Source organism: Fukomys damarensis, unplaced genomic scaffold (genome assembly GCF_012274545.1).
Source record: "Fukomys damarensis isolate Sample0158 unplaced genomic scaffold, DMR_v1.0_HiC HiC_scaffold_11, whole genome shotgun sequence".
Lineage (NCBI taxonomy): Eukaryota > Metazoa > Chordata > Mammalia > Rodentia > Bathyergidae > Fukomys > Fukomys damarensis.
The window spans coordinates 22,887,228-22,910,909 of NW_022900923.1; the positions used below are offsets into that span (position 1 = coordinate 22,887,228).

A 23,682-nucleotide genomic window follows, 5' to 3' on the forward strand; every position below is an offset into this window, starting at 1 on the left:
AAAAAAAAAAAAAAAAAAGACTAAAAATGAAATTACAACAAGGAATAAGAATGTAGCTCAGTGGTGAGTGTCCCTGGATTTAATCCCCAGTACAACAACAACAAAAAAAGTCAAAGCATTTTCTAAAAGTAATGTTTAAAAATGGCAAGTAATAGCTGCTTGAAATAAAATTATTCCACTGAGGTATTTGTTAGGAGTAGTAAGTCATTTCAACATGGGCATTGTGGTCTTACAATGCATAAACTTCATTTAAGAATACATCTAATTAATCTTTTTTTTTTTGGAGACAGGGTCTCACAGTGTAGTTCAGGCTGACCTTGAGCTCACTATGTAGCCCAAGCTGGCCTTTGGTTACTCATGGTAACCCTCCTGCTTCAGCCTCCCAAGTGCTGAGATTATAGGGATGCACCACTATATCTAGCTAATTTATCTTTAGAACAAAGTCTTTAGTACCCACCACTCAAAAATGTCTATCTGATATGTGTTTAGAACTTCTATACTCATAAATAATTCTCTATAGAACAAGAAAGCATACTGACTAGTTACATCAAAAAAGTCCACAAAGTATTCAAATAACGTTAAGACCAATTATTACTAATCAAAATTCTTTCCTCCTTCTATAAATTTCTAGAACACAGCAGTCCTTTGATGCCTTATTTCAAATCTGAGCCTTTGCTCTTTGTTTATATGAAACATATTAAGTGACATACCAGGTCTTATGTCAGGAGCATGTACTGGAAAAATATCAAAGTCCCTAATCTTAAGGAGCCCAGAATCTAATTAAAAGAAACAATAGAAAATGATAAATTCCACCACATAACAGATATTGTAGGAGTACCAAAGACGGAATGAAAAACACAAATGTGGATTTTAGTTTTCATTCTGAGCTCTGCGTATAAAATACAAACATAATATTTTCTAAGAGTTCTATTTTATATAATGATTTGAACTACATACAAGTTTTCCTGAGGGGTGAGTATCCTCTTCTTTAATTTCCTTGGTTAGAATTTTTTTGACCATGCTTTCTCAAACTCACAGTATATAATTCTTCTGAAATTTGGCTTCCAAATGACCCATAAAAAATTCTATCTTTGTTCCCCCAATCTGCCATAAGAGTTTTTGTTTTGTTATCATTTCAGTGTGTGTATGTGTGTACACCTTTCCACTTTATTTTGATATACTGAAAATTAATTAGACATGATTTCATGTCTAAACATGGATTTAAATCTTGACATTGAAGTAGCTCTGTGGTTTTGGATTATTCTAAAGGAAATACATTTCACAAGATTATTTAAGGTAAAAGAACAGACTAAATATTTAGTTCTGTGCAAGTAACCAGCAAGTACAATTATATCTAAATTTTCATCACTCCTTTAACAATAAAATTGTACACGGGAATTCTAAACAGTTATTAGCACTTCACCACAGGAATGAATTAATCTGTTTATCCTAATTCCTGCTTAAGATAAATAGCATTAAAGGACTGTCAGGTAGATATAGGATTTAATTACAAACCAGATACTACAGAATTAGGTGTGGAAGTTAATACAATTTTGAAATTTTCATCTTCCCAACATGCCCTCCTCCCCTAAGCAACCTATTCAGTTATAATTTCTGGAATTGTGATCTACTTTTAAAGGATCTATAGGTGATTCTGATGAGAACTTCTGGGATGTAGAAAGAGGTCACCAACTTCAATAAAGTGAGGAACACTGGATAAAAATTGGTCATAGGAAGTGGGGTCTTGAGACCATTCATAGTACCACCAGAGGTTTTGGTCACTGTGTCATTTATATAATGAAATGGCACTTAGATAATAAAAATTAAATACTAATCTGTCATAACTAAGCATAATAAAAAAATGTCAAGTAAGAAGTGGCTAGAATAATACATGAATGAAGGAATGATTATCTGGACCAGAGCAATAACAACAGGAATGGTAGGTATACTATAAAGCTCTTTATATTGTAAGGCTGACAGCTGCAGGTCTCAGAGTTCCTTTTCCCATAGTCAGATGATAGCTGAGCTGAGTGGCAACAATGTTATTAAATGAGTGGATGTTCCAATATTATACTAATCAATATAGATGTGATAATGATGGATAAGTAACAATATAATGCATAAAAAAAGAACAGCCAAGCTTTTGATAACTCAGGAATTTAAAAGTATAAACAGAATATGATAGAGGGAAGCCTTTCCTAGTAACATACTAGTTTAATGATTTTATCGCCCTTGATCTTTGGTGTTACCTTTTATTATGAAACATTTATATGTATAGTACAGACTCATTACTCAGCCAATATTTTGCCATATTTCTTTATCTGCTTTTGCCTAAGAAATTATAGATATCATGAACTCTTCTCTCTAAATATATCAGTATAAATAAAACATATTCCTACAAAACAGCAATCTCACCTAAATGACTAAGTCCTTGATGCTAATGTAACATGGTCCTCTTAACTTTTACAGTTATATATAAATCAAGATGACACAAGCTTGTTATGTTTCCTTTCAAAAGTAATTCTATATTATCTGCTCTTAAGATTAATCACTTTGCAAATCCTTTGGCTCTTACCAACAATGTGATAGAAACCTTTCTGTCATTTTTTAAAAAAGTACCATTAGAGTATGTTCATTTGGTAATAGCAAAAGTCACTTTGAATTTCATACACAGTGCTTCCCTAAGACTTTACAGGGTTCTCCAGAGTATTACTTCTTTCCAAGTGTCATGGGTATGGATTGAACATCAGCAAGAACCATGGCATGTTCAAGACTTTGCCCTTAACAGAACCAAGACCTCTGGCCAGTGTTAGATAATCTGTCACTATAAGCTACTTGTATCCAAGCCAGATATTTATTGCTATTGATCTGCCTGGTCCTAGCAAAAGACTTTTGTTCTCCCAGACCGGGACTTTGACCTCAATTAAGTTATGAATTTCAATCCGATAGACTGCTCCACTTACCCTACTGCTCTCCCTGACTGGATTAATTAGAATTAGCTAGGCTGAGAGTCACCCTAAGCTCCTCATGGATCATGTTATTTTAATAATAAATAAAGGAATAGCAGCAATGTACAAGAAGTATTTTGAAGGAATGCTCATCTAGGAACATCATCATTCAGAACCTGCCAATATCAATTTCTCTGACTTTGATTACCTCATTTACTTTTTATTTCTTTTCATTCACTGGAATATCCTCTATTTCAACAATCTAAACATGTTCTTTGCATAGAGAAGTCAAAGTTCTTGTCATTTTAGCACTGTTTTTATTTTGTGCTTTCATTAAACAGAAACTCATTAAAGCAATCATTTGCAAAAAAAAATATAAAACATTTAATAATCTAAGAGTATCAAGAAAAAAGCATAGCATTATATGGGAAAATTGTAGCCTTTAGCTAAATAAAGTTTTCCTATACAGCTTGTTAATGCATTAAAGGCAGACAAACAGAACGCCAATAAAAAGGCAATATCCAAAGTTAAAAAGATTAAGAAAGTGCAAATATATTTTTAATACATCACCCAATGTGACAGATTGAATATTTAATGGAAAGTCAAAATTATGTTGATATCAACAATAATCATTGTTAAATATATTATTCTAACTTTATAATGTAACTCCTAGATATAAAAAAATTCTTGAAAGCATAAACAATGTAGGTTTTGGTATCTAACACTTCAGTTACTCAATTTTTATAAAGTATAAAGAGAATCTCAAAACCATATGCACTATAAATTGGTAATTTGGACGTACTAAAAATACCTCTCAGTTTTATTAAAATCCTGATTTTCTGATTGACTATAAGGAACATAAATGGAGGTGCAGGAAAGAAAATGGCATGCATAAAAATGACTCTTATTTTTTAAAAAGGATAACTCAGATTTAATTTCTATTCTTTTCCTCTCTCCTTTATATGATATAGGATTATTTGGGTTCTGCAGAGTATGTAAAACTCCATTTTAAAGAAGAATTTTCCCATAGAAAGGTGCTATGCTCAAATACCAGTTGAACATTTCTTCCCCAGTACCCAAAATATATTAATAACCTAGTAAGAAAGTAAAATTAATACAAGGACTGCCTGTCATGTAAAGGTACAAGATCCCAGTAATGACTGTAACTCTACTGTATACCTAAAATGTACCAATAAACTCAATTAAAAAATACAAGGACTGGACTCTACCATGTGAGAGAATAAAAAATTAAGAAAATAATTTGAAGGTGAAGGCTGTTTCCACAGTGATCCACTCAATAGGAAAAGAAGATGAAATCACAAAAAGCACTGGATTTTTGGCAATGAGTGTTTATTTTCACACCTGGCTTTCATTAACTTGCAGTATTCTTAAGTGGAATAAAAGCAATTCTGTAGAAATCATACAGGTGATTTAACACATTGACCCAGACTTTTCAAGTGACTTCTTATTTAGAGTCACAAGGACAATATGTGAGGGAAAACAGGAAATTTAACATATTGACACCTCCACTTACACATGAAATATTTGAAATACTGTATATACAAAGACTAAGCACCAAACAAATGTTATAAGAACTATATTAAAAGTATCAGAGATCTAAAAACTCCCGAACACTATTTGAAAAATTTATAAGTAGTAAACATAGCAACAAAGAAGTTAAATATTTAAGAACAAATTTAACATGAAATATGCAAAACCTATAAGGAAAAAATTTTAATGCTGATGAAATATGTAAAGGTCAGGTAGAAAGACATCCTTTATTCTTGAATATAATGACAACATTATAAAGACGCCAGCTCTCCCTAAATTATAAATTCAATGCAATCATAGTAAAAATACCAACAAACTATTTTATAGAGTTAAACAATGTGATATCAAAGTTCATACTTTAAAATGCCATGAACAGCCAGGAAAACATTTGAAAAGTTACAAGAGAGAAATAACTGTCCCAGACATTTACACCTACTATGAAGCCTTTTAATTAAACCAATGTACATGAATAGAAGAGACTGGTGAAACAGATTATGAAGTCCAGAATTATATCCCAATACATATGGAAATACACTATATGGCCAAGGTGGCACCTTAAATCACCACAGGAGTTTGATTGCTGTTTGTCCTGGGGATTGAACCCGCAGTCTTCCCACTAAGTAATCTCCCCAGATGTTCTATTATGTATTTTACCTTGTTCTAGTATGTATTATGTATTTCATTGTCTTATTAAACTGCCCAAACTGGGCTTGAACTTGCTCTGCTGCCGCCTCAGTCTCCCAGAATGTTGATTACAGGCATGAGTTACCACACCTGGCTGGGAATGGACTTTTAAGTAACTGTAGCTGGGACAATTAGGTAACCATTCAGATATATAAAATCAGACCCATACATTTAGGCACCTAAATGTAAAATACGAAAGCATACCAATCCTAAAAGAAAACATGGGATTATCCTTTAACCTTAGTGTAAGAAAAGGATTTTAAACTGATTTAAAATGCAGAGCACTATGATTCCATCACGGCAATCTGGATGAAGGAGCACTCATACAGAATTCAGTCAGAACAAAATTAAATGAGGCAGTAGTATTACCAACCATTGGAACACACTCTGAAGAGGATAGCAATCAGGTGAGATGCAGAAAAAGGGAAAGTTAGAGTAAGAAGTGAAGCTGTACATAAACTCTAGCACTTGCTCCGTATAGGTTTGGAGATGCTAGTTTATAGCACAGTGAGCCATGTAGTTTCCCTATTGAGACACAGACCAGAATCTAGGATAACAGCAAACAGAATTTCAGGGGAAAATGCAAGGAGTCAACGAGGGGATGTGCCCCAAACATCATTGCCATACTTGCAGGCAGAGCTATACGATTCTTGCCTTTCTGGCTCTGGGCACCAGGAGCTAAAGATAAATTATGGGGATGCAGAAAGGGTGGTTGATAGGATGGAGAGAAACAGCCTACACTAACTGAGGAGACAGCCCTGTACCCTGGAGGCAGTTCCAGAAATGGTGTGAGAAAGACAAGGGAGTAATTTGAAAGTCTGGCTGGCAGAGAATCTAGGGCTGAAACTCACTGGAGGGAGCAGAGTAAATGCCCCACAAAGGATCCTGAGGAAAATAGAGGCTCCTGAATTTGGTGGGTGAAAGCAGTGAGACTTGAGTGGAGCATTAGCTCTCTCCCCTAACCTGCCTGAAGCCAGTGCGACTTGAGGGCAATGTTGATGTATCAGACAAAGTAATCAGTAATACTCAAAAAACAAGACACAATGAAAGGTTGATCCAAGAGCTTCTAGATGAGTAAAATAATAAACCTAAGAATTACAGGTGTTAAGGAAGGATTGGAAAATAAGCCTAACAGTATAAAAAATTTATTCATTAAAATAATTGCATAAAAATGTCCAAATCTGGGGAATGAAGTCCCTAGAAATTCAGAATAAAGAATATTAAAAGCTACTACAGAAAAATGACAAGTAACTTACTAAGGCAAACCTATCATAACAACATCAGTTTTCTCAACACAAATTGTAAAGGCCAGACAGCTTGTAGTAAACTTTTCAAGCCCCCCCCAAAAAACAATTGTCAACCCAGATTATTATATTGTGCAAAATTATCCTTCAAAATTGACACAGAGATAAAGACTTTTAGCCATAAAGAAAATCTAAAGTCAGGACCACCAAATCACCATTTCAGAAAATACTCATGGGAATCCTAAACAGAGACACTGTGGCCAACTTTGTCAAAGAGCCCTAAGGAAGGAATATATGTGGACTGGAGGAGTAGTTGAAAGAAATAAGAGAATCAGCATTGGAAAAAGAAAACAATGATAGAAATTAGTAAAGATCTTTCAGTAATAACTTCAATATAAAGGTCTTAACTTCCCAGTCAAAACACACAGACTGGCAGACTGGATCAAAAAACAAAGCCCAACTATATTTTGTCTACAAGTATGTTAGTTACTGCTCTCATTGTTGAGACAAAATACCTGACACTCAAAGTTAAAGAAGGAGAGGTTTATTTGGCTCACAGTTCACAGAGGTTTCAGTCCATAATTTGCTGGCTCCAAGGAAGGGTGGCATATGGCAGAGGGCAGCAGTTCATGGCAGTGGAAGACAGCAAAAACAAGGGAAGGGGTAGGGGCCTTCAACAGTATCTTTCTGCCCCTTTTATCTTATACAGATTACTTAGGGTAGGTAGCACTCACACCTTCAATCCTAGTGCTGCTGAGCCTAGCATTACACCATGAATCAATTCCAGAAAAAGCTCCATCTATGACTGCATTTAAATGTATTTTTAGAAATGAACAAACCTAATAATATCATAATTGTTACCTTAAAATGCTGTTTGCTCTTGTTATTTTTATTTTGAATTTTCCTTATAAAACTTCATAATTGTTATCTGTTGATATTTTACAGGAATATAACTTCTAAAAGACAACCTAAACAGTATGTTAAGATGGTAGGCCATCACCTACAGGACAGACAGAATATGTCACTGGCTCCTAATACTAATGCTGACCATGATTAATGGAAGCAGTAGCTGTACACTGGTCATACTTTATATTTCAGAGTGTCTTATATTCACAAAGGATTATGATAGTTAGAATTAAGACCCACTGCTCCCATCTGAAGATTGTATAACTGATGTTCTGCGTATTCCACAACTGAGTCTTACAGACCAAGGTTTAAAAAAAAGGACTAAGAGGTCAGCCAACATTTTGGCCTTTGCTGTCCAAGGTCAGGAGGACCCAGGGCATAGTGGGACCCCTTTGAAAGGGCCGTACAACTCTAGTGAATCACCCAACCTCCCAAGTAGGGTTGGACTCCAGAGGAAATGAGCCAATCATTGTGCATTTTTCAAAAAGGAAGGTCACTAAAGAGAAAACTTTCTTTTCTAGGAAAATCATATAGTCAAGCAAGACTGTAACTCATCCTGGCAAATGAAACAACTTGTAGAGGGAAAAAACAGCGGTACCAAGAGTCTTCTCACACAGCCCCCCAAATAACCCCTGAGGAGCCTTAACTGACAGACAGAATGACAGACAGATTGATTTTTGACTAAGACAAGTCTTACTTTAACTTGGTCTTAAACACTCAGCAGGAATATATAATAAAAAAAAGAGTAATGAGTAATAATATAGAAACAAAAAAGCTAGGCTAGATATAAAAAGAGGACCCAAACATTACACAAGTGAGGCCCTACTGGCAGTTTTCAGATACACCTATAACATTAAGTACCCCTGAAGTAAAGCTTTGACTTCCTGTATAGGTGCCTATAGAATAAAAATGACAATGTAAACATCCTAACTATTAAGCTTTGTTACCTTTGTGACATAAACTAACTTTTTGTTATCTACTTCAGACTTTATATATTTAAATTATCTGGAATATGTCCCTACAAAAGACCTTCAGGTCTACAAAACAGAGGCCAGATCTGAGTTCCAAGCTCTATAGTAAAAAACTTTAATGGGTCAATGTTCACAAAAACATTGATATTCTTATTTAGGATATTCTTTGGCTACTGTTATAATTAACATAGGAGGATATTAGATTTCTTGTTGACCAAACAGGGAGGAGGGTTAAATTCCACCTGTTGTGCTTAGGTTAACATCTCTGACAAATAGGAGTTAATATTAAAAATAAAAGGCTTATAATGCTGCCTAATTTTGTATAATTTCTACAAAATTTGGCACCACTAGTCATCAATATTCTTTTTTTATGTTTTAGCACCTGCTTATTAAACATGGTTATAAAAGGAAGCTTAAGGGTCAATGATTTGCTAATATCCCTGTTCATTTTCCAGAATATCAAAAAATGATGGTTCTTTGAAGAACAGAACCCAACAGTCCTATGTCTCCTTTAGATCAGTCAGAGTGAGATTGTTGATCTCTAGCTAGGCAAGGTCAGCATTCCCCTTCAGTATGAAGCAGCCATGAGAAGACACCTTCCATCTCTCTGCATTCCTTAAGAATACGGAATCAAAGTGGGGGGAGGGGTGAGCATTGATGGAGATGAGGCAGGATAGAAGAAGTAAAGATAGGTAGAAAGAAGACAAATAAAAGCATAGTTTAAAAATTGTACTTTTAAGAAGACTGCAGATTCACAATATAACCAAAAAATCACCCAAAGTTATCCATATGTATTTATATTTGTTTTCTTTTAAGCCCATCACACCTCAAATCCTTTGAAGACATTTAAAGTTCACAAATCAGCTTTGCTCATCACACCATGAATCCCTTAAAGATACTTAGAATGCATAAATTAGTTTAGTTGACATGATAAAGTACAGAAACCTAATCTTAAGAAATTCTATAGGTTGGGTCCCTGCCTTTCTCGTATAGAGTGGGCCATCATCTTTCTGTGGGTGGGCCATCCTTTGCCCCTAAACCAAGAACAAGAACGAATTTCTACTAGGCATGGTGGCACATAGCTGTAATCCCAGCACTTGGGGGGCTGACGCAGGAGAATTGCTGTGAGTTCAAGGCCAGCCTGGGCTACCCAGTGAGTTCAATTACACAGCAAGATCCTGTTCCAAAAAAACAAGCATGGTTGGGGGGAGGAGGAAGAGGAGGAGGAATAAAGAAGAAGAGGAAGAAGAAGAGGAAGAGGAGGAGGAGAAAGAGGAAGGAGGAGGAGGAGGAACTTCCTATAGATTTAGAAATCCCACAGATTTCCACTGCCAAAACCAAATAATCTCTAAATTGTAACTGATCTCTCTCTCTGAAGGGCCCTCATTCTATTTCTTTGTGAGTGTACTTTTAAAATTCTGCCTAATAAATCCCTTTATACCTCTTTTTTTAAAAAAAGAGAGTGAAAGAAACAGCAAAATAAAAATAAACTGGACTAAAAATTGAACATTTTTATGTTCTAAAGGATACTATCTAGCAAATGAAAGGGCAATCCACTGAATGGAAAATATCCTCAAATTATTTATTTGAAAAGGAACTTGAATCCAGAACACATAAATAACCCTTACAACTCAATAATAGATAAGTAACCCAATTTTAAAATGGGCATAGGATCTAAACAGAAATTTCCCAAATGAACATAAAAAAACCAGAAAGTCAATAATGTACTGTTTTGCATAGCTTATAATATGTCATATATGTTAACTAGAGAAAATAAAAAGAATGAAATATATTAAAATTCTACATTGGCATGTTTTAGAGCCCAGGCTGTCAAGTCAAAGTGACATGTTCCCATCTGAGCTTTTTTACTTTCTAGCTTCTCTAAGCTCGTTTCTTCATTAGTAAGATGCATATAGTAACAAATGTACATTATGTAATTGACATAATGATTTAAAAATGCACATAAAATGCTTGGCACTAAAAAATGTTTTATATTCTCTTATTCCATCCCCCTGTACATATATACCATATAATGAAATTAAAGATAATTTTATTTACTTCTTTGCACTCTTCTCCGGTTCTTGAAATCTTTTCCAATATATAAACAGTCACCAAAGTATTCATTGAGAAGGCATGTTATTTTACAAGCCATACACTATGTCATTTTTAAATCATTAAGTCCTTAAATATTTCCATCCTCCTCACACAAAACAGTTTTCTTTTGAACTGTGTAATACCACAGATGTTACTACTCTTCCCCCTACCCCATTTATTGCTTTAATGATCAACAAATTTGAGAAAATTCACCAATAAATCTTTAGCACCCAAATACTTTTTAATGTGCTTTGAGGTGGTTATAATCTTTCTTCAGTGATTAAAAAAAGTTACTCAAGAAGCCAAGAAGGGTGTCTGTGTTTGTATGTGTGTGTGTGTGTGTGTGTGTGTGTGTGCGTGTGCATGTATGTACCCATGTACATATGGGTTTAAACCATAGCCTAATATCAAACCTTGTAAAAACCTAACTTTCAGAGTTGAACCAGAAATTGATACTAAGCAGTGGAAGAGACAAAACTGTGTTCGTAATATTTCAGAAAAGAAAAAAAAAGTCTATAATGGTTCTTTCTTAGAAATACAATTACAAGTTCTAATTCCATCAGAGCCAGAGAACATAGAAGCTGCAGTACAATAAAAGAACATCTGAGATATCCTGAAGAGTAAAAATGGCAGGAAAATACAAAGTAGACTTTGACATATCTCTAATTTCTACTTCATTTCAGACTAATAGTAAAAATTATTCTTTGGAGAGTTGATAACATCAGCCTGCCTAATGCTGGGTTAGTACCAAGATCTGTGGCCAAGCAAATAGTTCTAACAAAATTGATTTTTCTTTTTGGCAACTGATAGGCCAGTCAATAATAATGTTGTTTAAGAAAGATTGAGTCATGAGGGAGATGAACCTTTCTCTCCATTTATTATGTTTGTATTGTCTATATTTGAAAAGCATTTTTCAATAACAAAACTAAAGAAGAAATTACAGAGGAAAAGCTATTCTGAGAGCTAATCTCCAGAAGACCCTGACTTGGAAGCAGGTTATCAACTGACAAAGCCAACAGCATTCCAATTAAGTGTCGTTAGATGGTCTAGATTATTATTGTCATTATTGTCAATAACAAAGGAAGCCAAGGCTAGGGACAATATAAAATGGGCATGTGAATGCAAAATATAGGCAAAGGAGATATGTGCCAGGCATATTATACTAAAAGATGTATTCTAATAACATACTTTGGAACTTATACTTATACTTTTATACTTTGAATTAAAGCTGGTGTTTAGTAAAGAGTATTCTATAAAACCATATGTGGCAATTTTTAAATTGCTTGCCTTATATTATCCAAACAAGTAGAACATAAGAAACTAACAAGGCAAAAACTTCAGGCAATGCCTATTGTGGGGACATTTTCATCTAAAATATCTCCAATTTCAACCAAAGACATGAATACACTAACAAGATTTGTTGTTATTGTTGTTTTAACTTAGTGGAAGCGGTGAATCAGGAAAGCAGAGGTTGAAACAATGACTTCAAAAGTTTACACTGAAATATAAACAAACAAACAAAAAAACAGTAGAATAGTCTGAATGAGTAATGAAGAAGTCTGTCCTATTAGATATAAAATACTTTGAAGACACAATCCTTAAAAGAGAACATGAACAGAAAAACAGAGTAATGGAACGAAAGGACAAGGTCAGAAATAGACTGAAATACAAGGGAGAACTGAGAATATGATAAATTTCAAGAGGAAAAATTATTGACTATTCAATAAACATTACTGGAACAACTGGTTAATCATTTGGAAAAAATAAAGTCATTACCTGGACAAAGGCAAAGATTACTATTATATGCACAAAACATAAAGTAATTCTAGATGGATCAAAGAAACCATGGAATGGTGAAAGTATGGGAGAAAATATGGGAGAAAGTTTTAACCAATCACCAATATCATTAATATGTAAATCATATCCTTAATATATAAGAGGTTCCTATGAATTAAGAAAAAATTACTACCTAGGCAAAATACATGAAAAGATTGTTCACAAAAAAAAAAATAAATGGTTCTTAAACATATAAAGAGAAGCTCAGTATCATTTAATAAAAGAAATGCAAATAAAAACATTTTATTGTTCTTCATCCAACAAAGAGAAAAAAGTATTGTGATAAAAATTCTGATATGTTTCTATATGGAATATTTTTATCCTGTTAAAAAGAATAAGGCAGCACTTTATGTATTGCATGTGTATTAGAACAATCTTCATGATAATAATACAGCAATCTACAAAATGGTGGAAATAGTTTGTTATCAAACTGCCATTGTATAAGACTGCAGATAGTCAGGTGTGGTGGCACATGCCTATAATCAGTGGGAGAATGAGGCAGGAGGATCACCATGAGTTCAAGGCCAGCCTGGGCTACATATTAAGTTCAAAGCCAGCCTGAACTGAACTATACAGTAAGAACCTATCTCAAAAAGAAGAAAAAAAATTGCACATATTCCAAACCCTGACACATAAACTTGATTATAGGTACATCTGTGGAGAAGAGAACTGGGAGGCTGGGAAACAAAGCTGTAAGAAAAAGTTTTAAAAAATTATTATTTTGTACTTTTTCAGTTTTTTTTCCTTTCTGCATTTCTAATTAACAAGGCACAGAAGTCTAATGGGGAAAGATGTATTTCTTCTGATAAAAAAAGGAAATCCCAAAGGTTTTGTTAGATGGCTAGATTCTTTCTGGTTCTTGTTTTTTATTTCTAATTAACTTATTTATTAGCTGGTATTACTTTATTTGACATTTAGTCACTAATCAATCACCTACTATAGGTCAGATATTATGCTAGCAATGGTGATATAACCTAACTCTGGTACATAGAAGTATTGAGGATACGGACTTGTAAGTAGCCAATTATAAAACAAAATGATGAAACAGACAACTCTTTGGTGAGCTTAAGAACAGGAAGCCATGTAACATAAATCCTGACCGGATAACACAAAACTTGATAATAGGTACTGGCTGTGGAGAAGAGAACTGGATGGCTGGGAAACAAAGACACTATGGGTGTCTAGCTGGTTAAAGGAGGACTCCTAAAGGAAATTATGTATAAATTCAGGCCTAGGGAGGAGAACAAAGGTAAGAGAAAATTATCCATATAAAGGACAAAATGTGGATGTTATGTCAAGTTCTTTAAAAAGAGTGGAGCTTAGTATATGAGGCATGGGACATGTGCAGGAATGTGCTCAGAAACAAATGGAGAGGTAGACAAGGCTCAAATCATGAAGGGCTTTATAGGGCAGGGAAGATTTTCTCTTAGAAAATAAAACAAGAAGATATTTATACATTTGCATTTTGGAAAGCCCTTCTAGATGAAAAGTGGGTAAGGATATCAAGGATATATAGGATGCAGTTCAGAGATGATGCAACAGTCTAAGAAGCTTCAATCAGTATACTGTCAGTGTTGAAATGAAGATTTCAAGCAGTAAGATTACTGAGGAGGCAGAACTAAAGAATCTGAATGTGTGAGAAAAATCAAGTGTGATTCCTGGGAAATTGGTCAGATGATGGTGACAATTATAGTGAATAAGGGAGGACAGTTGTTAGGACAGTAGGCTTAGTATTAGATTTGTCAATTTGAAGTGTCCGAGGGAAACTGAAGATAATATAGGTGGCTGGAACTACTGGCTGAGATTTAGGTTGGTAATAAAGATTTCTTCTAATTTTTCTGTGAGACTGAGATGTTCTGGAAATAAGATGAACCAGAAGACTTAATAAAAACAATACCATGATTTATGGTAATATCAGCATTGTGTGAATTTTTTTTCTAGCTTTGCCCAGGACCCAGGTGCCTTATACATTGGTATAGAAGGCAAGCAATTGGATTAATCAGAATTAGAGTTTTGCCAGGACCATAACAGCTGAAATACAGGAAATGGGAATAAGGATAACAGCAAGAAAGTGTATAAAACTGAACTTAAATTAGATACTATGGTCTGGGGGCTGTACTGGCCAGTTTTTTGTCACTGTGACCAAAATACCTGATATAACATAACTTAAAAGGGAAAAGGTTTATTTTGGCACATACATTTCAGAGTTTCAGTCCATGACCAGGAGGTTCCAAGGCAGAAAGAGGACAGCAAAGATCAAAGCTGCTTATTGCCAGAAAGGAGAGCACAGAGGAAGGGCCAGGCACCAGATATAGTTGTCAAGGTTATACCCCCATAATCCATCCAAACACACCCAGAAGTATGTTTTAGTAATCTCCTAGGCATCTCTCAAGTCTAACGAATTGACAGTCAAGATTATCCATCACAGGGCTCGGGATTTAGCTCAGTGGTTCCGCTGCCTGCCTTGCAAGCACAAGGACCCGAGCTCAATCCTCAGTACAAAAAAACAAAAACAAAAACAAAAAAAAACAAAACATTACCTGTCACAGATGTGGCCCATCCCCAAAGGGTTCAAGTGCTGAAAGTTTGGTCCCCACTGTGGCAATGTTAAGAAATGGCAGACTCTTTAAGAGGTAAAGTCTAGTGGGAAGAATTAGGTCACTGAGTGCTCACGTTTAGAATGAACTGATGTTGTTCTTGTGGGCCATGGTTGAGAGGGTTACTATAAAACAGTGATCCTGATCTTTGAATCACTCTCTGGCTTCCAGTCTTTTCATGTGATCTCTCCTCTCACACATGCTCCAGCAATGATGCCATTCACTATAATATGGTGTAGCTCAGGGAGCCCTCAACAAAATTGAATTCATGCTATTCTTTCAGGTTCCAAAACTGTGACTGAAATAAAAACACCTAGCCTGAGACATTTTATTATAGCAATGGAAAAGGGGTTAATAGAGTGGATCAATCAGGGGACAAGTGAAATCTCAAGGTCATATAGGAGATACAAAATGAATTCAATTTGAGGCATAGTTAGAAATTACTTTATTCAGACTTGAAAAGATCCAAGATAAGCCAAGAGGCCTAGGAGACTGGAGTGGAATGAAAAAGCATTTTATATCTAGCATACTAAAAAAAAGTAAATTTCCAGAATAAGAAAGGATTTCCCTTCCCCCAACTTCTATGCATCAACATACTGGCAAGTCTACCCAAAGCAATTTGGCAGGAAAGCAAAATAAAAGGCACCTAAATCAGACATGGAATGGGTGAAAATAAATGTTAATAGGATATGGAGAAATTGGAACATTTGTGTATTCTTGGGTAAAATGGTACAGTAGCTAAGTGTAATATATGGCAATTTCTCAAAAAAATTAGTGGAATTGTCCACTTCCACGTATACAATCAAAAGAAGTCAAAGCAAGGACTTGAATAAACATTTATATGCCTGTGTTCATAGTGGTCTTATTCACAACAGTCAAAAGGTGAAAGCAATCTTAGCATCTATTGATGGATATTTGAATAAACTAAATGTAGTAAATAAATACAACAGAATGTTATTTAGGTTTAAAAAAGAAAAAAATTCTGAAGCATGCTATAACATGGATGGATCTTGAAGACAAAATATTAAAGTGAACCATAGTAGTTAAAGAGGGACAGATATTGTATAAGTTCACTTAAACAAGGTACCTAGAGGAGTCAAATTCATAGAGATACAAAGTAGAATGGTGGATCCCAGGGGCTGAGGAAAACGGGAGTGGGATTTTAGTGCTAATATGTACAGTTTCAGTTTGAGAAGACAAAAATATTCTGGAGATGGATGATGGTGATGGTTGCACAAAATGCCGTAGAACTGTACACTCCAAAATGATTCAAAGAGTAAATTTTGTGTTATGTATATTTTATTACAATGGAAAAGAAAGAAAAGATAGGGGTAAGTCTTAACGGCCTTGTACATGGCAATGGTTTCTTAGGTATGACACTATAAACACAAGAAAAAAAAGTCTAGATTTTATCACAACATATTTGTACATCAAAGGATATAATAAAAAGGTGAAGAGAAGACTCACAAAAAGGAAAATATTTATAAAACATATATTAGATAAGAATCTACTATTTAGAATACCAAGAACTCTTAAAAGTCAACAACAAAAAGAAAAAAACAGTCCTTTATAACTGAACAAAAGACTTGAATGGATATTTATCCAAAGAAAATATATAAGTGGCCAACAATTACATGAAAAAATACTCAATATCATTAGTCTTTAGGGAAATGCAACCTAAAGCTATACAGCTTCACATACACTAGGATGAACATTTTAAAGAGAAGGAAAACTAACAAATAGTGTTAAAGATGTGGTGAAATCAGAAGCATCATTCATTGCTGGCAGGAAGGTAAAGTAGTGTGTCTCATAAAGAAAACAGTTTGAAAGTACTTCCAAAAGGTAAGCATCTGCTCTTCAGTAAATAACCAAATAAAGAATACCAAAAAGAGATGCTAAAACACACAAAATACATGAGTGTTTAGAGCAGCATTATTCACAACTACCAAATGGTGGAAACGGTACAACCGTCCATCAGTCAATGACAAACAAATTGGGGAATATCCATATAAGTCGGCAATAAAAAGGAATGAAGTACTGTTACATGCTACAACATGGATACACTTTTGAAAACATTTTAAGTAAAGAAGCCAGACAAGAAAGAGCACACTTTTCATGATTTCATTTATATGAAATAACCAGAATAGACATAGAAATCCTAGAGTTCACAGAAAAGCAAAGCAGCTTAGTGGTTGCCAAAGTCTGGGACTAGGGGAAAACAGGACATGAAAATTTAATAAGTATAAGGGTTTCCTTTTGGGGTGATACAATGTTACAGAACTATGTATATAGTAATGTTGTTATAACACTGCAATGTATTAAATGCTACTGAATTATATGCTTTAAAATAGTTATTCTTGGGCTGGCCATTTAACTCAGTGGTGCCACTGCCTGCCTTGCAAGCACAAGGTGCTAAGTTGGATCCGATCCCTGGTACAAAAAAAAAAAGTTTTTCTCTTAAATTTTCTTATGTGGATTTTACTTTTTTTTTTTTTTTCCAAAGCTCCCTCTTTGGCCGGGGATTTAGTTCAGTGACACCGTGTCTGCCTTGCAAGCACATGGTCCTGCGTTTGATCCCTGCTACCGCCAAAAAAAAAGCCCCCCAAAAGTTCCCTTATCATTCTTACCTTACAATTAACATCAGCTTTATATTGTAGCAAAACTGTGACTAAATCCTTATGTCCTCGATCACATGCCCAATGGAGTAGAGCTCTGCCCTAAAAAGAGAAAAAAAAATCCGTTAACTTGCTAATTCAGTTATGGGGTCATATAAAAGATACAATGTTTTAAGAAAGACAAATAAATAAAATTGTAGGTTCATTATTCTAGGAACAATTGATTTAAAAAAAGAATATAAAAAGAGCAACTGGCAATCAACTGGAAGCCCTGAGCCTTACTCATTAAGTCATCTATAGGATGGAAATAATGGTGCTAACCAGAGCAATATTATTAATAATAATTGTTAAATTAATGAACTATAAAAAATGCTTTGTAAATTTTAATTTATTTATAAACATATATAGTTTTCTTAAATTATTATGTTCACTTCTTCAGGTGAAAGAAATCTTATGGGCAAAAAGAATACTTAAACTTAGGTAGAAATAATAATTTAAAGGAATTATATCTAAATTTCCTTAATTTTATCCCTTAAAAAAATGAAACTAACCATTGCTCCTTAATGTTACAATTTTATGCTCTGAAATATCTGGAAAATCTACTAGTGTTTATCATCAAATAGTATGGCTTTTTTTTTTTTGTACCGGGGATTGAACTCTGGTCCTTGCGCTTGCAAGGCAGGCCACCGAACTGCTGAGCTAAATCCCCGGCCCAATCATCAAATAGTATGAAAGGCAATTGTAAAACAGAATAGATGACTGTTAGAAAAATCTAAATATAATACATTATACTGTCTACTAAAGTCTCATAGTTACTATTAACATGTCATTTCTATTTCTTACTGTTAGAAAATCTTGGTCTACCTAAACTAATGAAAGAAGCCTAATTGGCCCTCTCAAATAAACACAACCTCCAAAAGTCTAAGCTTTTCTGAAGAAATGAACAATGTATGGCTTAATACTGCTTTTTGAGTATAGTACTATTATTGTTATAAAGAACAGAATGCTACACATTAAATTGAAATCTCTGCTTTATTTCATTTTAGAAAAGATTTAAATAGATATAAGTTGGGGCAAGAATGGCTTTAGAGTAAATAGTACCTTGTAAGATAGCTTTTCTAAAGTTGCCAATACTCTTACATTAATCATTCAGACTCTTTTCATGTACCTGTTAGTTCAATGAATTAAACCAGGACCCATTCTTCAAACCAAAAAAACAGGATAGGACAACTTTCTTACATATCGTCTCTTTTTAAAAACTTTCATTTGGTTGGTTTGCTTTTATTTAACTGTAAATATCTGTTCTCCAATAGGCTTACACAGGTCCCATAAGAGAGAGAAACCAAGAATTTTTAAATGCAGGTAAATCATTCACCATGTGTTGTAGTAGCAAAATTGTTTTATTATACTGTGTTCAGAGCCCACTAAGAGTTTTTTTTTAGAAAACATTTTTAAAGGCCCAGTTTAAAAAAGGTTCTTGAGCTCTTGAGCAGCATTTGATATGTTAAAAATTTCTAGAACTCTAGTGTGTACTGACCTAATGCTACTAAGGTACTCATTCAAAAATCTTTCACAAGGATGGATACTTTAATGGAAATATTTTAACTAATAACTATGTATACAATATTATTGTTCAATATAACAGTTTCACAGATTTTACCTTAGAACAATCAGATACAATTTTCTAAGTTTCTATCATTTTAAATTATTATTTTAAATGTGTATTTTAAGGTTAATAAATTAAACTATTAACAAGAATTACTACATAGTTAAAATTATGTGAGATATATGAACACATACCTAATAGTTAAATAGGAAAACATAATACTAATGTATCTAGTGCTTTTACCACAAGGTGTACAGATAATTTCTATCTCTCAACCAGCTTCCTGATTTTTTCCTTAGGTTTGACCCACAGAGGTTATATCAACTAATGCTAAAATAAAAATCCTTAACTGTTTCAATGAAAAAGACAAGCAACACATTTTAGTGTTAATAGGAGTTATATTTTAAATTTGCCATATATGGTGCCAAAATTTTACTTTAGGGGAAACACCTATGACTGGACCTCAGTAGTAATTTTCACTTTGGATATATTTTCCAGAAGGATGGCAAACGTATAGTAACGTTTCAAGAAGGATGATGTGCTCTCAGACATTTACACTAAGCTTTTTAACATGTGTTTTGACCTGTGATATAATTAATTTTTGTAACACATTATTTTAATGGTATACCAATTAACCTTGAATTGGAATAAATTCTCTGACAATGACTTTCTGTAGAAGTGCTGAAGATGTCTACATTAAGACCACCTAATGATTAATATTTTATGCGGCATTAAAAAATTCAGAATTAAGAGTAGGATTGAATATACTTGTAAATAAACATAGATAAAACAGATCAGGCTTAAGAAGCTTTACCTACATGATACTCTATATTTGAATTAACAAAGACCAGCACAATAGTATCTATACCTTTTACTCCTTCAAACTATAAAGTTCCTGAAGACATGCTCTTAAGATTATTATTCAAGTGATAACATACCAGTAATTCAAAGAGATGTTACCTCCATAGCTAATTATGACAAAAAACAGGTAATAAATGTCCCTTGCTTCTCTCTCTGTGTAGTAAACTTATTTAGACCAATACAAATTATTACATTATTTTAGGTGTAAGATTCCATAAACTCTCTTCCAGAAGGTAAATCTTGAATTTGATATAGATTAAAGCTATTATCTGCTTCAATACCTTACATAAACTTAAAAATTGTTTACCTAGTTCTATACATATTGTTTTCTTTTATTATAATCTCTTACACATTTTCAGGTTAAATATTTTTTTTACTGCAACCAAAAACATAATAATACTCGTTGTTTTTAGTTTGTAAAAAACTCTTTTGGAAAAATATCCCAGGCATATTTAGGAGATGAAGGAGGTATCAGTAAAAGGAATCTATTAGATCACCAGAAGACTATAGGCACTGTTTGCAGAGCTCTACATGTCAAATATAGTAAAATGGGGGAAGGATTCCATCTGTTAACCAATAATGTTAATACTGTCCTACCTCAGACAGATGAATGACTCTAAAGTGCTTTGAAAGTGCAGAGTAGCAACTAACCTATTAAGTGGTATTACTTTCATACCTTTGGGAAAATACAAAGAGCAGGACTTAATATTTTAAATGCGTCTATGATATTCCTGATTATTTGTTCTTAAACCATATAGAATTTTAAAAGTAGATTTTTTGAGTATCACACAATTTAAAGAAAGAGCCTCTATAATAAAATGAATTTTGATATCCTTATGGAATTCTGAGATGATATACTATATACAAAGGATGGTCAAATAAAGTCAATGTTTAATTTTTAAAAATTATAATAGTGAAAGATGCATTGTCATTAATAACTCAAAATGTTCCCCCTCCCTCCTGCTTTGAACATACTCACTCCATCAGTTCTGGAAATCCTGTTTCATTAGTGTCTTTATGAGGTGAGGAATGATCAAAAATACGGTGAAGGCCACTGTTTTGTATCATCTAATAAAAAGACAGGCTTGGAAAAATCTTTTAATATGCCCTCATCCACCTAATTCACCAGATCTGGCACTGTGAAACTTCTGGCTTTTCCCCAAAGTCAAATGATAATGAAAGATAAATGTTTTAAATCAATCCAGGACACTGAGGCAACTATAACCGCAGAGTTAACAATACAACGGAGAACTTTTTTTTTTTTGGTACTGGGGATTGAACTTGGGCCCTTGCGATTGTGAGGAAGGCGGCAGAACCACTGAGCCAAATACCTGGTCCAAAGGAGAACCTTCATAAGTGCTTCAAAGTGGCAAGAACCATGTGATAAATGTGTTCAAAGCCAAGAGAAAGTTTTTCCTTTGTTTCGTTTTTTTTTTTTTTTTTTTTTTATTTTTTTTTTTTTTTTTTTTTTTTTTTGGTACCAGGGATTGAACTCAGGTCCCTGCACTTGCAAGGCAGGCAGCAGAACCACTAAGCTAAATCCCTGGCCTGAGAAAGTATTTTTTTTTGCATGGGATTAATGGTAATGTGTCTTTTACTATAAACTGATTTAGACATTAACCATATTTTCATCACACTGCAAATATATGTGACAAAATTGGTATATTTAATTTTTAATTTAAATATTTAAATTTTTGAAAGTTGTCATTTTGCCATTTTTTCAAAGATATATGGTACTAATAAGCAAATAAAATACAGATTATGGATCAACCTTAACTTCTCTGCAAAAAATTTAGGCTTCCATTTATAATTGTAGTAAACACTGACTTCTGCTACCAATAACCTATAATGTCTCCATCTCCTCTATCCTATTCCTATCATCTATTCTTTGCTGCTGTTACGGGAACAGGATGAATGGAATATCAAGTTCTACATAACATAGAAGCCAATGGCTCCCTGTGGGATAATTTATTTATCACAATTAAAAAATAAAACCAGTGACTGGGGGTGTTGTTCAGTATGAGAGTGCTTGCCTAACTTACTCGACGCCCTGGGATTAATCTACAGCATAACAAAAATCAATTACTTAACAAATAAATAAATGATTCCCTGCCCCGACCCCAGTGACTTGGGCATACAGGCCCAAGCCAAAGACTTACCTAGAAAAGAGCACAAGCAGTGGCCAGAGGCCTGCCCCAATACCATCACTAAGTGCATTCAGATCCTGGTGAACAATGGTATGGACCAGAGTGGCTCAGAAGCAGGTAGATCCAGCCAGAACCCTGCCCCAACCCCAGCGTCTTGGGCACACAGCCCCAAGCTAAAGGCCCACTCACAAAAGAGCTGCATAGGTGCACAAGAAACAGACAGAGGCCCACCCCGATACCATTAGTTAAGTGCGTGGAGACCCTAGCCAGAATCCTGCTCAGACACCAGGAACTGGGGTGTACAGTTCCCAGCAAAAGGTGCTCCCAGACAAAAGCTACATAGGGGACCTAGCCAGATGCATACCTAGATACCATCCCAAGTGTACACAGGGCCCAGCCAGAAGCCCACCCAGGCAAAAGGTTAGCTTAGAGATCCTGAAGGCCACCATTCTGAACCCAGGAATTGGTGTACTGGTGAGCAGCAGAGAAAAGAATTGGTGTACTGCTCAGTGGTTTGCTGAAAATTGAAGACCACTGGGTGAGCAAAAGGTTGCCTCAGCAAAGGTGCAGCAGGCTGCACCTGCTGAAATGAGAAGACACAAAAGCTCAAAACCAGATTTCCGCATCACCTAAAGCAACCCCAAAGGGAAATGAGATGGAACAATCTGATACTCAATCACCTGGACTTCCTGAACTGGCAAGGCAAGAGGATCTGGAAAAAATGAAATCAGAAATAATTTCCCAGATAACAACAGAGATTATGCCCATAATGTAAGACATGATTAATAAATCTAGAGCAGACACAGATTAAAAAAATAGAGGAGCTGAGGAACATGCTGGAATTCCAACACAGGAAACAAATGTAATCCATAAAACAGATGTATTCCACCCAACAAAATCAGAATATACATTCTTTTCGGCTGCACATGGATCATTCTCCAAGATAGACCACATATTGGCTCACAGAACAGGTCTGAATAAATGCAAAAGAATTGAAGTCATCCCCTGTATATTATCAGATCATAGTGCAATCAAGCTGGAGATCAATAGCACAAGAAACTGTAGGAACTTCACAAGCACATGGAAACTGAACAACACTCTCCTAAACAATCAATGGATTACAGAGGAAATTAAAGAAGAAATTAGACAGTTTTTACAAATAAATGAAAATGCCAATACAACATACAGGAATCTATGGGACACAATGAAAGCAGTTCTACGGGGAAAACTCATAACATTGAATGCCCACACTAGGAAAACAGAGCGGGGTCAAATAAACAAACTAATGATGAAACTTAGACTCCTACAAGAGCAAGAAAAACCCAAAGCTCGAACAAGAGGGAAAATTATAAAGATCCTAGCAGAAATCAATGCAATGGAAACTAACAAAACGATACAAAAAATAAATGAAATAAAGAGCTGGTTTTTTGAAAGAATAAATACAATTGACAAACCCTTAGCTAATCTTATCAAAAAAAGGAAAGAAAAGGCTCAGATCCATGCAATCAGGACTGAAAAAGGCGGAGTCACAACAGATCCAAAAGAAATCCAGAAGATCATTAATACCTACTTTGAGAACCTGTACTCCAATAAATGGAAAAAACAGAAGAAATGGACAAATT

The 23,682-nt window shown here is 34.5% G+C and overlaps 1 protein-coding gene across 2 annotated transcripts in view; it reads right to left on the reverse strand.

Moving 5' to 3' along the window:
• Positions 1-23,682, reverse strand: part of Acbd6 (acyl-CoA binding domain containing 6) — a 190,310-nt gene that overhangs the window by 68,633 nt on the left and 97,995 nt on the right. For both annotated transcript variants that reach the window (XM_010630276.2, XM_010630277.1), the window contains exon 6: positions 17,459-17,548. In XM_010630276.2, coding sequence (XP_010628578.1) covers positions 17,459-17,548 — 90 coding nt within the window. The remainder of the gene's footprint in view (positions 1-17,458; positions 17,549-23,682) is intronic.